Source organism: Hemitrygon akajei, chromosome 2, assembly GCF_048418815.1.
Source record: "Hemitrygon akajei chromosome 2, sHemAka1.3, whole genome shotgun sequence".
NCBI lineage: Eukaryota > Metazoa > Chordata > Chondrichthyes > Myliobatiformes > Dasyatidae > Hemitrygon > Hemitrygon akajei.
The window spans coordinates 189,308,741-189,324,341 of NC_133125.1; the positions used below are offsets into that span (position 1 = coordinate 189,308,741).

The 15,601-nt window shown below is 48.2% G+C and overlaps 2 protein-coding genes across 2 annotated transcripts in view; one reads left to right on the plus strand and one right to left on the minus strand.

Annotated features, from left to right (window-relative positions):
• LOC140721718 (uncharacterized) overlaps window positions 1-4,128 on the minus strand; it is a 154,725-nt gene extending 150,597 nt beyond the window's left edge. The window contains exon 1 of the mRNA XM_073036505.1: window positions 3,930-4,128. Coding sequence (XP_072892606.1) covers window positions 3,930-4,128 — 199 coding nt within the window. The remainder of the gene's footprint in view (window positions 1-3,929) is intronic.
• A 241-nt stretch (window positions 4,129-4,369) lies between these two features.
• Window positions 4,370-15,601, plus strand: part of LOC140738125 (uncharacterized) — a 112,100-nt gene continuing 100,868 nt past the window's right edge. Inside the window, exons 1-3 of the mRNA XM_073065275.1 lie at window positions 4,370-4,412; window positions 5,101-5,451; window positions 15,097-15,366. Of these exons, the coding sequence (XP_072921376.1) occupies window positions 4,370-4,412; window positions 5,101-5,451; window positions 15,097-15,366 (664 nt within the window). The remainder of the gene's footprint in view (window positions 4,413-5,100; window positions 5,452-15,096; window positions 15,367-15,601) is intronic.

Below are 15,601 nucleotides of genomic sequence, written 5' to 3' on the forward strand. Positions count from 1 at the left end.
CTCTCATCATCTCTCTCACTCTCCCCAAATTCTCCCTCACATCCCCGCTCTCCTCTATCATCTCTCTCACAACCCCACTCTCATCATCTCTCTCACTCTCCCCATCATCTCCCTCACACCCCCACTTTCATCATCTCCCTCACTCTCCCCATCATCTCCCTCACACCCCCACTCTCCTCTGTCATCTCCCTCACACCCTCACTCTCCACATCATCTCCCTCACACCCCCGCTCTCCTCTATCATCTCCCTCACACCCTCACTCTCCCCATGATCACCCTCCCACCCCCACTCTCCCCATCATCTCCCTCACACTCTCGCTCTCCGATCATCTCCCTCACACCCTTATTCTCCTGATCATCTCCCTCACACCCCGACTCTCCCCATCATCTCCCTCACACACCCTCTCTCCCATCATCTCCCTCACACACCCTCTCTCCCCATAATCTCCCTCACACCCCCACTCTCCTCATCATCCCCCTCACACACAACTCTGCCCATCATCTCCCTCACACACCCACTCTCCTCTATCATCTCCTTCGCACACTCGCTCTCCTGATCATCTCCCTCACACCCTCGTTCTCCTGATCATCTCCCTCACACCCCCGCTCTCCCCATCATCTACCTCACACCCTCACTCTCACCATCATCTCCCTCACACCCCCACTCTCCTCTGTCATCTCCCTCACACCCTCACTCTCCCCATCATCTCCCTTACACCCCCGCTCTCCTCTATCATCTCCCTCACACCCTCACTCTCCCCATGATCACCCTCACACCCCCACTCTCCCCATCATCTCCCTCACACCCTCGCTCTGCGATCATCTCCCTCACACCCTCATTCTCCTGATCATCTCCCTCACACCCCGACTCTCCCCATCATCTCCCTCACATCCCCACTCTCATCATCTCCCTCACTCTCCCCATCATCTCTCACATCCCCACTCTCATCATCTCCCTCACACCCCCACTCTCATCATCTCCCTCACACCCCCACTCTCATCATCTCCCTCACACCCCCACTCTCATCATCTCCCTCACACCCCCACTCTCATCTCCCTCACACCCCTACTCTCCTCTATCATCTCCCTCACACCCCCACTCTCATCATCTCCCTCACTCTCCCCAAATTCTCCCTCACATCCCCGCTCTCCTCTATCATCTCCCTCACACCCCCGCTCTCCCCATCATCTCCCTCACACCCCCTCTCTATTCTATCATCTCCCTCACACCCCCACTCTCCTCTATCATCTCCCTCACACCCCCACTCTCATCATCTCTCTCACTCTCCCCAAATTCTCCCTCACATCCCCGCTCTCCTCTATCATCTCCCTCACACCCCCGCTCTCCCCATCATCTCCCTCACATCCCCGCTCTCCTCTATCATCTCTCTCACAACCCCACTCTCATCATCTCCCTCACTCTCCCCTAGCATCTCCCTCACACCCCCGCTCTCATCATCTCTCTCACTCTCCCCATCATCTCCCTCACACCCCCACTTTCATCATCTCCCTCACTCTCCCCATCATCTCCCTCACACCCCCACTCTCCTCTGTGATCTCCCTCACACCCTCACTCTCCCCATCATCTCCCTCACACCCCCGCTCTCCTCTATCATCTCCCTCACACCCTCACTCTCCGATCATCTGCCTCACACCCTCATTCTCCTGATCATCTCCCTCACACCCCGACTCTCCCCATCATCTCCCTCACACACCCTCACTCCCATCATCTCCCTCACACCCTCGCTCTCCCCATAATCTCCCTCACACCCCCACTCTCCTCATCATCCCCATCACACACAACTCTGCACATCATCTCCCTCACACACCCACTCTCCTCTATCATCTCCCTCGCACACTCGCTCTCCTGATCATCTCCCTCACACCCTCGTTCTCCTGATCATCTCCCTCACACCCCCGCTCTCCCCATCATCTCCGTCGCACACTCGCTCGCCCCATCATCTCCCTCGCACACTCGCTCTCCTGATCATCTCCCTCACACCCTCGTTCTCCTGATCATCTCCCTCACACCCCCGCTCTCCCCATCATCTCCGTCGCACACTCGCTCGCCCCATCATCTCCCTCGCACACTCGCTCTCCTGATCATCTCCCTCACACCCTCGTTCTCCTGATCATCTCCCTCACACCCCCGCTCTCCCCATCATCTACCTCACACCCTCACTCTCCCCATCATCTCCCTCACACCCCCACTCTCCTGTCATCTCCCTCACACCCTCACTCTCCCCATCATCTCCCTCACACCCCCGCTCTCCTCTATCATCTCCCTCACACCCTCACTCTCCCCATGATCACCCTCACACCCCCACTCTCCCCATCATCTCCCTCACACCCTCGCTCTGCGATCATCTCCCTCACACCCTCATTCTCCTGATCATCTCCCTCACACCCCGACTCTCCCCATCATCTCTCACACCCCCACTCTCATCATCTCCCTCACACCCCCACTCTCATCATCTCCCTCACACCCCTACTCTCCTCTATCATCTCCCTCACAACCCCACTCTCATCATCTCCCTCACTCTCCCCATCATCTCCCTCACACCCCCGCTCTCCTCTATCATCTCCCTCACACCCCCTCTCTCCTCTATCATCTCCCTCACACCCCCACTCTCATCATCTCCCTCACTCTCCCCAAATTCTCCCTCACATCCCCGCTCTCCCCATCATCTTCCTCACACCCCCTCTCTATTCTATCATCTCCCTCACACCCCCACTCTCATCATCTCTCTCACTCTCCCCAAATTCTCCCTCACATCCCCGCTCTCCTCTATCATCTCCCTCACACCCCCGCTCTCCCCATCATCTCCCTCACATCCCCGCTCTCCTCTATCATCTCTCTCACAACCCCACTCTCATCATCTCCCTCACTCTCCCCTAGCATCTCCCTCACACCCCCGCTCTCATCATCTCTCTCACTCTCCTGATCATCTCCCTCACACCCCCACTCTCATCATCTCCCTCACAGCCCCGCTGTCCTCTATCATCTCCCTCACACCCCCACTCTCATCCTCTCCCTCACTCTCCCCATCATCTCCCTCACACCCCCACTCTCATCATCTCCCTCACAGCCGCGCTCTCCTCATCATCTCCCTCACACCCCCACTCTCCTCTATCATCTCCCTCACACCCCCACTCTCCTCTATCATCTCCCTCACACCCCCACTCTCATCCTCTCTCTCACACCCCTACTCTCCTCTATCATCTCCCTTACACCCCCACTCTCATCATCTCCCTCACTCTCCCCATCATCTCCCTCACACCCCCGTTCTCATCATCATCTCCCTCACACCCCCACTCTCCTCTATCAGCTCCCTCACACCCCCACTCTCCTCTATCATCTCCCTCACTCTCCCCATCATCTCCCTCACACCCCTACTCTCCTCTATCATCTCACTCACACCCCCACTCTCATCCTCTCCCTCACACCCCTACTCTCCTCTATCATCTCCCTCACACCCCCACTCTCATCATCTCCCTCACTCTCCCCATCATCTCCCTCACAGCCCCGCTCTCCTCATCATCTCCCTCACACTCCCACTCTCATCCTCTCCCTCACACCCCTACTCTCCTCTATCATCTCCCTCACACTCCCACTCTCATCATCTCCCTCACACCCCCGTTCTCATCATCATCTCCCTCACATCCCCGCTCTCCTCTATCATCTCCCTCACACCCCCGCTCTCCCCATCATCTCCCTCACACCCCTACTCTCCTCTGTCATATCCCTCACACCCCCACTCTCCCCATCATCTCCCTCACACCCCCGCTCTCCTCTATCATCTCCCTCACACCCCCACTCTCCCCATCATCTCCCTCACACCCCCGCTCTCCTCTATCATCTCTGCTCACACCCCCAGTCCCCCATCATGTTTTATGGTTTTCCGCCTCATCACGCTGGATCGGTTTACCTGACAACCAAATATAAAGTCTCATTTTGCCCTCACGCCGGGACGAGAAACCCGTTTGGCCGTAACCGGAGGCCAGTGCTGACGCTGCGTTCAAACCAGGAGCTCGTGCCCGATTCCGTCCCCGTAAACGTCCCGTCCGGAGTGTGAGCCGCCCCCCACAGAACCAGGCCACGCCCCTCCTCCTTGCCCCGCCCACCATAGCCCCCGTGTTCTCCAGGTCTCGCCCCTCTTCCTGGCCCTGCCTGTCAGAGAACCGAGCTTGTGCACGGCACGCCCCTCCTCCTGGCTCCACCCATCGCCCACGTGTAAACACGGTCCTGCCTGACAACTGCCAATCATCATGACCTACACGTCTCTAGGGAACCACGTGACACGTACCCCCTCCCCGTCAATCTCTACGCCCCGCCTCTTCATCTCCTAGGTAACGGCGTTAGAGCGGAATGTGGCTCCGAGCCTGGTTCTTGTTGCTCTGCTTGTTGCACGGTGAGTGGGGAGGGAGGAGGGAGGAGGGAGGAGGGAGGAGGGAGGAGGGAGGAGGGCAGAGGAGGTGACCTGAAGGAAAGGACGGGATGGTGAGGTGGAGAGAAAGTCAAAGTGGTAGGATGGTCTGGTGAGAGAGGAGGTGGGGAGAGGGATGGGCAGCAATGGAGTTGGGGTTGCGGGGGAGAAAATCTGGGAGGGGAGGGTAGGGAAGGGGGATGAGATGGAGAGGAAGAGGAAGGGTGGGGAGTAGGGAGGGGGAACCCAATTCTCATCCTCACCCCTGATTAACCCATCCCTGACCCCCCCCCCGTTCTCCCCATCCCCGCTCACCCCGTCCCTTCCCACGTCGCCTCCATGCCCCCATTCACACCGTCCTCTTCTCCAACCCCAGCCCCCACTCTCTGTCTTTGTCCTCCTCTGTCTCCTGCCTCTCCCCCACACAGCCTTCCCCCCCCCCCCCCCATCTCACTCACCAGAATTCTTGCCCACCCTCTCTGGGACATAATTTAGGCACTTTCAGCTCTCCCCTCTCAACAGGCACTCAAAATTAAAGCGGCTGTCTCTCCCCCCCCCCCCCCCCCCCAGCTCTACTGTCACACCATTTCACGGGGCAGGTCCCAGATAGGCACATGGAAACATTTGTTATTCACCATTTTGAACAATCTGTTCACAAGGCAATAATCTTCAGTTTGTTCACAGTTGCATCCCATGGCTCTGAGTGTCCAATATATCTTTGCTGGTCGTTACTCATCTGTTTTACTGGAAGGATACAGTGGCAGTGAACTCCAAAAGGGATCGATGATTAAGTGGTCACTTGTCCTACGTGACCGGATTTCCTTGATGGTGCTTCATGTCATTGGATCACCTGATATCCGTTACAGTGACTATTACATCCATCGAATAGATTACAACACAAGGAATGGCTCTCTGACATTGAACAATATAGATCTGGATGATCGTGGCATTTATGAAAATACCATAACAACATATGGTGAAACTGTGCAGAAATCTTACTATGTTAAAGTTCTGGATGTCAGAGGTATGGACATCTATTCCTGTTTTGACTGCTGTTGTTTTAAATCTGTTTATGGCCACTGCCCGTCTGTCTATGGGATTTTGTAAGTATGTGACTAAAAAAAACATAGAAAGTCTACAGCACAATACTGGCCCTTCAGCCCACAAAGCCGAACATGTCCTTACCTGAGAAATTACCTAGAACCCTATAGCCCACTATTTTTCTGAGCTCCATGTACCTATCCAGGAGTCTCTTAAAAGACCCTATTGTATCGCCTCAACCACCGTTGCCGGCAGCCCATTCCACACACTCACCACTCTGCATAATAAACTTACCCCAACATCTTCTCTGTACCTACTTCGAAGCACCTTAAAACTCTGCCCTCTCATGCTAGCCATTACAGCCCTGCGAAAAAACCTCTGACTATCCACACAATCAGTGCCTCTCATCATCTTATATACCTCTTTCAGGTCACTTCTCATCCTCCATCGCTCCAAGGGGAAAGGGCCAAGTTCACTCAACATATTCTCATAAGACATGCCCCCAATCCCGGTGACATCATTGGAAATCTCCTCTGCACCCTTCCTATGGTTTCCACATCCTTCTAAAAGAGCATAAGAAATAGGAACTGGAGTGGGCCATCCGGCCCATCGAGCCTGCCCCACCATTCAATAAGATCGTGACTGATCTGACCGTAAACTCAGCTCCATCTACCTGCCTTCTCCCCATAACCCTTAATTTCCTTACTATTTTTAAAAAAACTATCTTAAATATATTTAGTGAAGAAACTTTAACTGCTTCTCTGGGCAGAGAATTCCACAGATTAACCACTCTCTGGGAAAAACAGTTTCTCTTCATCTCCATCCTTAATTTTCTCCCCCGAATCTTGAGGCAATGTCCTCTAGTTCTAGTCTCACCTACCAATGGAAACAACTTTCCTACTTCTATCTTATCTATCCCTTTCAAAATGTTGTATGTTGCCATAAGATCCCATCTCATTCTTCTGAATTCCAGAGACTATAGTCCCAGGCGACTCAATCTCTCCTCATAGGTTAACCCCTTCATCCCTGGAATCAACCTGGTGAACCTTGTCTACACTGCCTCCAAAGCCAGTATACCAACAGTATAGAGACCAGAACTGCACACAGTACTCCAGGTGCGGCCTCACCAGTACCCTGTATAGTTGCAGCATGACCTCCCTGCTCTTGAATTCAATCCCTGTAGGGTTATCCCTTCCTGTCGTGAAGTGACCAGAAGTAAGCACAGTACTCCAAGTGGGGTCTGACCACCTATATAGCTGCTAATCACAATCCTATGATTGCTGAAGGCCAATGCACCTTATGCCTTCTTAACTACAGAGTCAACCTGCGCAGCAGCTTTGAGTGTCCTATGGAATCGGACCCGAAGTTCCCTCTGATCCGCCACACTGCCAAGAGTCTTGCCATTAATGCTAAATTCTACCATCATATTTACCAACCAAAATGGGTTGAACTCCATCTGCCACTTCTCAGCCCAGTTTTGCATCCTATCAATGTCCCGCTGTAACCTCTGACAGCTGTCCACACTATCGACAACACACTCAACCTTAGTGTCATCAGCAGATTTACTAACCCATCCCTGAGGCACACCACTGGTCACCGAACTCCATGCAGAATATGTCCTGTATACAACCATTCTTTGCCTTCTGTGGGCAAGCCAGTTCTGGATCCACAAAGCAATGTCCCCTTGGATCCCATGCCTCCTTACTTTCTCAATAAGCCTTGTATGAGGTACCTTATCAAATGCCTTGCTGAAATCCATATACTCTACATCTACTGCTCTTCCTTCATCAATGTGTTTAGTCACATCCTCAAAAAATTCAATCACGCTCAAGGCATGACCTGCCTTCGACCAAACCATTCTATTCCTAATCATATTATGCCTCTCTAAATGTTCAAAAACCCTGCCTCTCAGGATCTTTTCCATCAACTTAACAACCACTGAAGTAAGACTTACTGGTCTATAATTTCCTGGGCTATCTCTACTCCCTTGAATAAGGGAACACCATCCGCAACCCTCCAATCCTCTGGAACCTCTTCCGTCCCCATTGCTGATGCAAAGATCATCGCCAGAGGTTCAGCAATTTCCTCCCTCACCTCCCAGATCAGCCTGGGGTGCATGTCGTCTGGTCCCGGTGACTTATCTAGCTCGATGCTTTCCAATAGCTCCATCACATCCTCTTTTTTAATGTCTATGTGCTCAAGCTTTTCAATCCTCTGTAAATCGCCAAGAACCTTTTTCATAGTGAATACTGAAGCAAAGTATTCTTTAAGTACATCTGCTATCTCCTCTGGTTCCATATACACTTTTCCACTCTCACACTTGACTGGTCCAATTCTCTCACATCTTATCCTCTTGCTCTTCACATACTTGTTTAATACCTTGGGGTTTTCCTTCATCCTGCTCACCAAGGCCTTCTCGTGGCCCCTTTTGCCACTCCTAATTTCATTCTTAAGCTCCTTCCTGCTAGCCTTATAATCTTCTAGATCTCTATCATTACCTAGTTTTTTGAACCTTTCCTAAGCTTTTCTTTTCTTCTTGACTAGATTTATTACAGTCTTTGTACACCATGGTTCCTTTCCCCTACCATAACTTTTCTGTCTTATTGAAATGTACCTATGCAGAACTCCACACAAATAACTCCTGAACATTTTCCACATTTCTTCCTTACATTTCCCTCAGAAAATGTTCCCAATTTATGCTTCCAAGTTCCTGCCTGATAGCCTCATCTTTCCCCTTACTCCAATTAAACACATTACTAACTTGTCTGCACCTATCCCTCTCCAATGCTATGGTGATCACTCTCTCCAAAGTGCTCTCCCACTGAGAGATCTGACACCTGACCAGGTTCAGTTCTGAATACCAGTCAAGTACAGTCTCTCCTCTTGTAGGCTTATCGACATATTGTTTGAGGAAACCTTCCTGAATGCACCTAACAAACTTCACCCTATCTGAACCCCTTGCTCTAGGGACATGTCAATCAATATTTGGGAAATTAAAATCTCCCACCACGAGAACCTAGTTATTATTACACCAATTTGTACAACAGTAAAAATGTGTCCAGTCTGCCCTCCACATCAATGCTAATCCGTGGGCTCATTCCATTTTCCATGCCTAGACAATTCCATGTTTGTCCTGGCACTTCTTAAATGTTGTTAGTGACATTGCTTTCAACCCTCTCTGCTATTAAGTTCCAAGTGCTTTCTACACTGGCTGAAAAAGGTCTCCACCTGATCCCCACAAAATTTCCATCTTTACATAAACCTATGCCTTCTAATTTTATTGATATCTAATAACATACAACATAGAAAAGTACAGTCAGTACAATATTGTGCTGAACAAATTAAATTAGTAATTAAATGGCCAACTGAATGCCATGTCCATATCCTTCCATTTTCTGCACATTTGTGTGCCTATCTCAGGCCTCTTTAATGCCTGTATTGTATCTTCCTCCACCATCACTCCAGGTAAGACATTCCAACTACCTACCATGTTGTGTATTTTAAAAAAGACTGCCCTACTTATTCCAATGACTTCTTCCCAGTAACTTGCCAATGATCTGAGACTCTTAGATTTTTCCGTACCTCAGATGTTGGGCTCATGTGGCCTTCATCGGTCGTGGTCAATTATGGGCACTGCGCCTCTGGTAGTCACTGAGAGTGGCTTCTCCAGGGCTCAAGCCAGGGCAGAGTTGATATGGAGATCCGTCTGTTACCCACACAGTGGGACCCCCCTCTCCATGCTGATGACAGGTCCAAAGGAACGACGGAAGTCGATACAGTTTGGTGCCAGCAGCATCACAGGAGTTGCTGTGCCGGTGCTGGGTACAGAGTCAGCTGCCTTCGGGACTCCGATTCTGGATTTTTCCTCAGGGTTTATTCCCAAAGCCTTTCCCGTGAGTGGGTATAACCGCAAGGCAGCAGAGGCTTGAAATTGGAGTTTTCCCCCTCCTAGATGAGCTACCATCAGTGGTTAACGAGCCCCATCTGCCCGGAGCAACTGGTTTTAAGGCACCAGTGGCCTGCCTTTGCCCCTTCTCCTGTCAGTGAGAACAGCTCTGCCAGGCTTAAGGACTATGCCACATGCAAAGGTCAGGAGTTGGACTTGGTTGTCAGAGGCTGTTTGAGACGCTCGCCATGTACAGCATTTGTTTAGCAGTGGAAGCTCGTCCCCACTACCACCCTTTGGCTGTGACTACCCTTGGAGCCATAGATCTGTAATTACTAGTCCTTTCCCTGTTGTCCTTGTCTTCCAGTCATCTGGAATCTTACTTGTGGCCAGATAAGAAAGAAAGTTTTCTGGAAAAAGTTTTTCACCTAGCGAGTTGGAGGCCAATTCTCTGGATGCTTTCAAGAAAGAACTAGATAAAGCTCTTAAAGATAACGGAGTCAGGGGAAATGTGGAGAAGGCAGGAACGGGGTAATGATTGTGGATGATCAGCCATGATCACATTGAATGGCGGTGCTGGCTCGAAGGGCCAAATGGCCTACTCCTGCACCTATTGTCTATAACATGTCAGCCAGAAGCCAGCAAGATCTCTCCACACTTCCACAGCAGCCTAGGGCAAATCTCATCTATTCCTGGGGATTTCTCCACTTAAAAGGCACCAATGCATCTATTCATGGAGCCGCGCACTAGATCTTCACCTTCTTCCTCACCAAGTCCTTTGTGAATAATGATTCAGTTATGACTCTCTCTGTATACACACACACCCACCTCTTCCCCCATGCCCTCCATACACACGCACACAGAACTCTTCCCCCTTGTGCACATGCACATGCTCTTCTTCTCTTTGGTTGTCCATCAGAATCCAATGACAACATCCACTCCTTTAACAGTGAGATCTTTGATGACTATACAGTCCTATCCTGGACCCACAAGTTCTATTGCAGGTATTCACCATGGTCAGAGGTGGAGATATTAAAGTGCCACAGGGGGTCCACCACTCTCAGTAGCACTATCTTCACCATGATGAGGTAAATCCCAGTGGCAAGGGTGAACCCAGGACATCTTGGCTGCAGTAGGAAGCTGCCGGGTCCTTGGTCTGATAAGGCCCACCTATTGCGCGCCGCCTGTGCATTGCTTTTCTGTCAGGGTGTGCTCCCTTAGCCTTGTCTCAACAGACTTACCCCAATGCAGTTGGGCTACTTACCCATAGCTGGGCAGTGGTTGACAGGTGCCAGAGCGTGTCCACACAGTGGTGGGCCTGCATGCCAGGTCTCTGGGGCCCACTGCTGCTCCGAGATCCCCTGTAGTTTAGCCTGGGACCGCGTGTGGCCTTGTGGAGGCACTGCAGGAGTCTTGGTGGTGGAGAGGCTCTGTACTGGCAGGAGGAGGCTTACACACTCGGCTCCTCTTTTCACCCTCTGTTGAGAAGGCTAGTCAGCGGCAATAGCTGTAAGTAAAGAGCACGATGTAGCATATAGCATACAGCATCCACTGACTACAAGCACTACTACACTACTGCACTAGACGCTTCACACACACCCTGTGAGTACATACATCTCCCCCACCCCAGTCATCACCCCAATTATTTTAATTTAAATCTATAAAATGCCTTCAAAGTTATCTTAATCCTGCATGCTTGGGATATATTTGAGCCAACTTACTCTGTTAATTTTCTTTTCAAGCATCTCCCTACATTTTTCTGCTGTCTATGGGTCCCATTCATCTTTACCTCTATACCTGTCATGTGCTTCCTTTTTTCTCTTTATGCAATTCTGAACTCTTAGCTCACCAATTCCCAGTTTCCGAGTATTTGTTTCCTTGGTTTTCACCTTTACAAGAACATGATGGCTGTCAACTCTTGTTAGTTCTTCTTTCTGCTTCCCACTGTAAAGGTGTAAACTTATCTGCAAGTAGGTGCCAGTCAGATTTCCACCCATCAATTTGTAGTACTTACCCCAAAATGAGCCTGTGAAAAAAGCAGGGCAATATCCGAATCAGGTTTAATATCACTGGCATATATTGTGAAATCTGTTGTTATGCAGCAGAAAGTCATTGCAATACATAATAAAAACAGTCAATTACAGTCAGCATATATATTTAAAAATTTTAATTATCCAAAAAGAAGAAAGAAAGTAGGTAGTGTTCATGGGATGTGCGTGGCACAACTGGCAGGTGTGTTTACAGACATTTTTAATCTCTCCCTCTCCCAGTGTAGATTGCCCTCCTGCTTCAAATCATCTATCGTCCACCATGGTTCCAGTACCTAAACAGACCAAGGTAACATGCCTGAATGAAATTAAGCAAATACTTTGAGAGGCTGGTCAAAGACTACATCTTCAGCATGCTGCCACCCACAATGGACCCCCCTACAATTTGCCTACTGACACAACCGATAAACAGATGACGCAATAGCCATTGCTCTACATACAGTCCTTACACATCTGGAGAAGAAGAATGCCTATGTGAGAATGCTGTTCTTGGACCACAGTTCAGCATTCAACACCATCATTCCCTCCAGGGTCGACAAGAAGTTCAGAGACCTCGGCCTTCATATTTGTATTGCGGGATCCTGGACTTCCTGTCAGAACACTGGCAGGCGGCAAGAGTGGGCTCTGACACCTCTGCCCCTCTGACGCTCAACACAGGTGCTCCTCAGGGCTGTGTCCTAAGCCCCTCCGTTACTCTCTGTATACCCATGACTGTCACCACCCACAGCTACAATCTGCTAATTAAATTTGCTGATAACACTACATTGATTGGCCTAATCTCAAATAATAACGAGGCAGCCTACAGAGAAGAATTAATCACCTGGTGCATTAACTACTTGCCTCTTGGTGTTGTTTGGAAGTGAGGGTAGGGATATAGTCAAGAAATCAATACCCACAATGTTCCATCAGACCAGGTTTGGTTACAATCGTAAACACAAGAGTTTCTGCAGATGCTGGAAGAACGTAACAGCTCAGGCAGCTTCTAGGGATATAGATGAATGGTCCATTAAGTAAAAGGGTTAGCGTTTGAGGAGCATTTGATAGCTCTGGGCTTGTAGTTTAGAAGATCTCTTGCTGGGGTTTAGAAGAATAAACTCAGATGGGAGTGGTTTAAACCAATATGGCAGGGGGATAGGAAATGAAGATGACAGAGCTAAAGATGAGCCACCAGGTTTACAATAGATGATGGGTATAATGTGAATGTAAGGAACAAGCCAATGATTGGATACAAATGTAGGCAAAGCAAAGAATTAATTTGTACCGCAGAGGCAAATTCAAAGGACTGAAAGTGCTGTATTTAAGTGTGCATAGCATTCAGAGTAAGATGGATGAACTGGTGGCGCAATTAGTGATTGGTGAGTTTGATGTTGTGAGCATCACTGAGACGTGGCTGAAAGAAGACCATAGTTAGGAGCTTAACATCAAAGGATATACTTTGTATCAAAAGGATGGCAGGAAGGCATTGTTGGTGGTGTGGTTCTGTTGGTAAGAGATTAAATTACATCTTTCAAAACAAGTGACATAGGTTCAGAGAATGTTGAATCTTTGTGGGTGGAGTTAAGACATTGCAAAGGTAATAGAACCATTTTGGGAATTATATATAGGCCTCCAAAAGTAGCAAAGATGTGAGGTTGAGATTGCAAAGGGAGCTGGCAAAGGCAGGTAATGAGGGTAATGACACAATTATAATTGGAGATTTAAATATGCAAGGGGATTGGGAAGAAAACAGCTCAGGAGCATCTATGTATATAGATGAATGATCTGTTAAGTGGAAGGGTCAATGTATAAGAAGAATTTGACGGCTCTGGGCCTGTACTTTAGAAGAACTTGCTGGGGTTTAGAAAAATAAACTCAGATGGGAGTGGTTTAAACTAATTTGACAGGGGGTTGGGAACCAGTATGACAGAGCAGAGGATGAGCCAGCGGAGTTGGTGTCTGCTCACAAGAGAGGGAGTTTGTTGAATGCCTACGAGATGGCTTTTTTAGAGCAGGTTATGCTTGACCCTACTCAGGGAAAGGCTAACTTAGATTGCGTGTTGTGTAATAACCCAGATCTTATTAGGGAGCTTAATGTAAAGGAACCCTTAGGAGGCAGTGGTCATAATAGGGCTTAGACATAGAAACATAGAAAATAGGTGCAGGAGTAGGCCATTCGGCCCTTCGAGCCTGCACCGCCATTCAGTATGATCATGGCTGATCATCCAACTCAGAACCCTGTACCTGCCTTCTCTCCATACCCCCGATCCCTTTAGCCACAAGGGCCATATCTAACTCCCTCTTAAATATAGCCAATGAACTGGCCTCAACTGTTTCCTGTGGCACAGAATTCCACAGATTCACCACTCTCTGTGTGAAGAAGTTTCTCCTCATCTTGGTCCTAAAAGGCTTCCCCTTTATCCTTAAACTGTGACCCAAACTAGACAAATTGGAAGAATGGGTTAAAAAAATTGGCAATGGAATACAGTGTTGGGAAATGTACGATAATGCATTTTTGGTATCAGGAACAATAGTACGGACTAATATCTAAATAGGGAGAAGGTTCAAACATCAAAGGTACAGAGGGACTTGGGAGTCCTTGTGTAAGACTCCTAGAGGGTTAATTTACAGGTTGAGTCTATCCAGAACTGGAGGGCATATCCTCAAAATTGAGGGGTGACCTTTTAGAACAAAGTTAAGGAGGAAGTTTTTTAGCCAGAGAGAGTGAATCTGTAGAATGCTCTGCCACAGATTGCGGTGTGCCAAGTTCATTGGTATATTTAAGGGGGAAGTTGATTGTTTCCTGATCAGTCAGGGCATTAAAGCGTATCGTGAAATGGCAGGTGTATGGGGTTAAGTGGGAGCTGTAATCAGCCATGATAGAATGGCAGAATAGACTCAATGGGCTGAATGGTCTAATTCTGCTCCTATTATATGGTTTAATAAGGGGGGGGATCTCAATGAAATCTATCAAACATCTCAAGGTCTGGATAGAGTGGATGTAGGGAGATGTTTCTTGTAGTGGGTGTCTGTGATAATGTACTGGTTAGGCACAGGAGTACATTCAGCCAGAGACTCATTCCACCGAGATGCAACACTGAGCGTCATAGGAAGTCATTCCTGCCTGTGGCCATCAAACTTTACAACTCCTCCCTCAGAGTGTCAGACACCCTGAGCCAATAGGCTGGTCCTGGACTTATTTGGACTTGGCATGATTAACATTATTATTTAATTATTTATGGTTTTATATTGCTATATTTCTTCACTATTCTTGATTGGTGCGACTGTAACGAAACCCAATTTCCCTCAGGATCAATAAAGTATGTCTGTCTGTCTGACAAGAGGGCACAGCCTCAGAATTGAGGGAGGTTCATTTAGAACAGATAAGGAGAAATTTCTTTAGTCAGAGGGTTGTAAATCTGTGGAATTCATTGCACAGGCAGCTACGGAGGCTAAATCATTGAGTATGTTGAAAGCAGAAGTTGATAAGTTCTCGATTAATCAGGGTGTCAAAGGTTACAAAGAGAAAGCAGGAGGATGGGGTTGAGTGGGATAATAAATCAGCATGATAAAATGGCCTAACTCTGCTAAGTCTTATGACCTTATAGTCTTCTGGAGTGGAAATAACAGTTAATGTTTCAATTGCAGCTGTCAGTTTCATATCATGTGATGCAGATTACACACCATTTCATTTACTGTATTCATCATTTTTCAACAGATGTTTTGATAGCACCAGTGATAATACAGAATCCGAAAAATGCAGTGAGAATTGCTCAGCTCACCTGTGTTGCAAATAGTTGGGATACAGACACAATTTTGTGGTATAAAGGAAGCAAACTGCTTGAAAATGATGAGATTTACTCAATGTCGACTGACAACAGAACACTGACAATAAAAACCGATCAAGTTGCAAACTGTGAGTTGTTCACCTGTGTGATAGAAAACAAAGTCAGTCAGAGCAAGAACTCTCATGTCCTCATCATTAACGGTGAGTTTTATTCTGCTCCTGCTTTAACATGTTACAGAACTGGCGATTTTACACTATCAACTTTAGCAGTTCAATGCAATGCATAATCTAGCAGACAGAGAAAAAAAAATAATAATAAATAAAATAAAACAATAATAAATAAACAAGTAAATCAATTGCATATATTAAATAGGTTATTAAAAATGTGCAAAAACAGAAATGCCGTATATTAAAAAAAGTGAGATAGTGTCCAAAG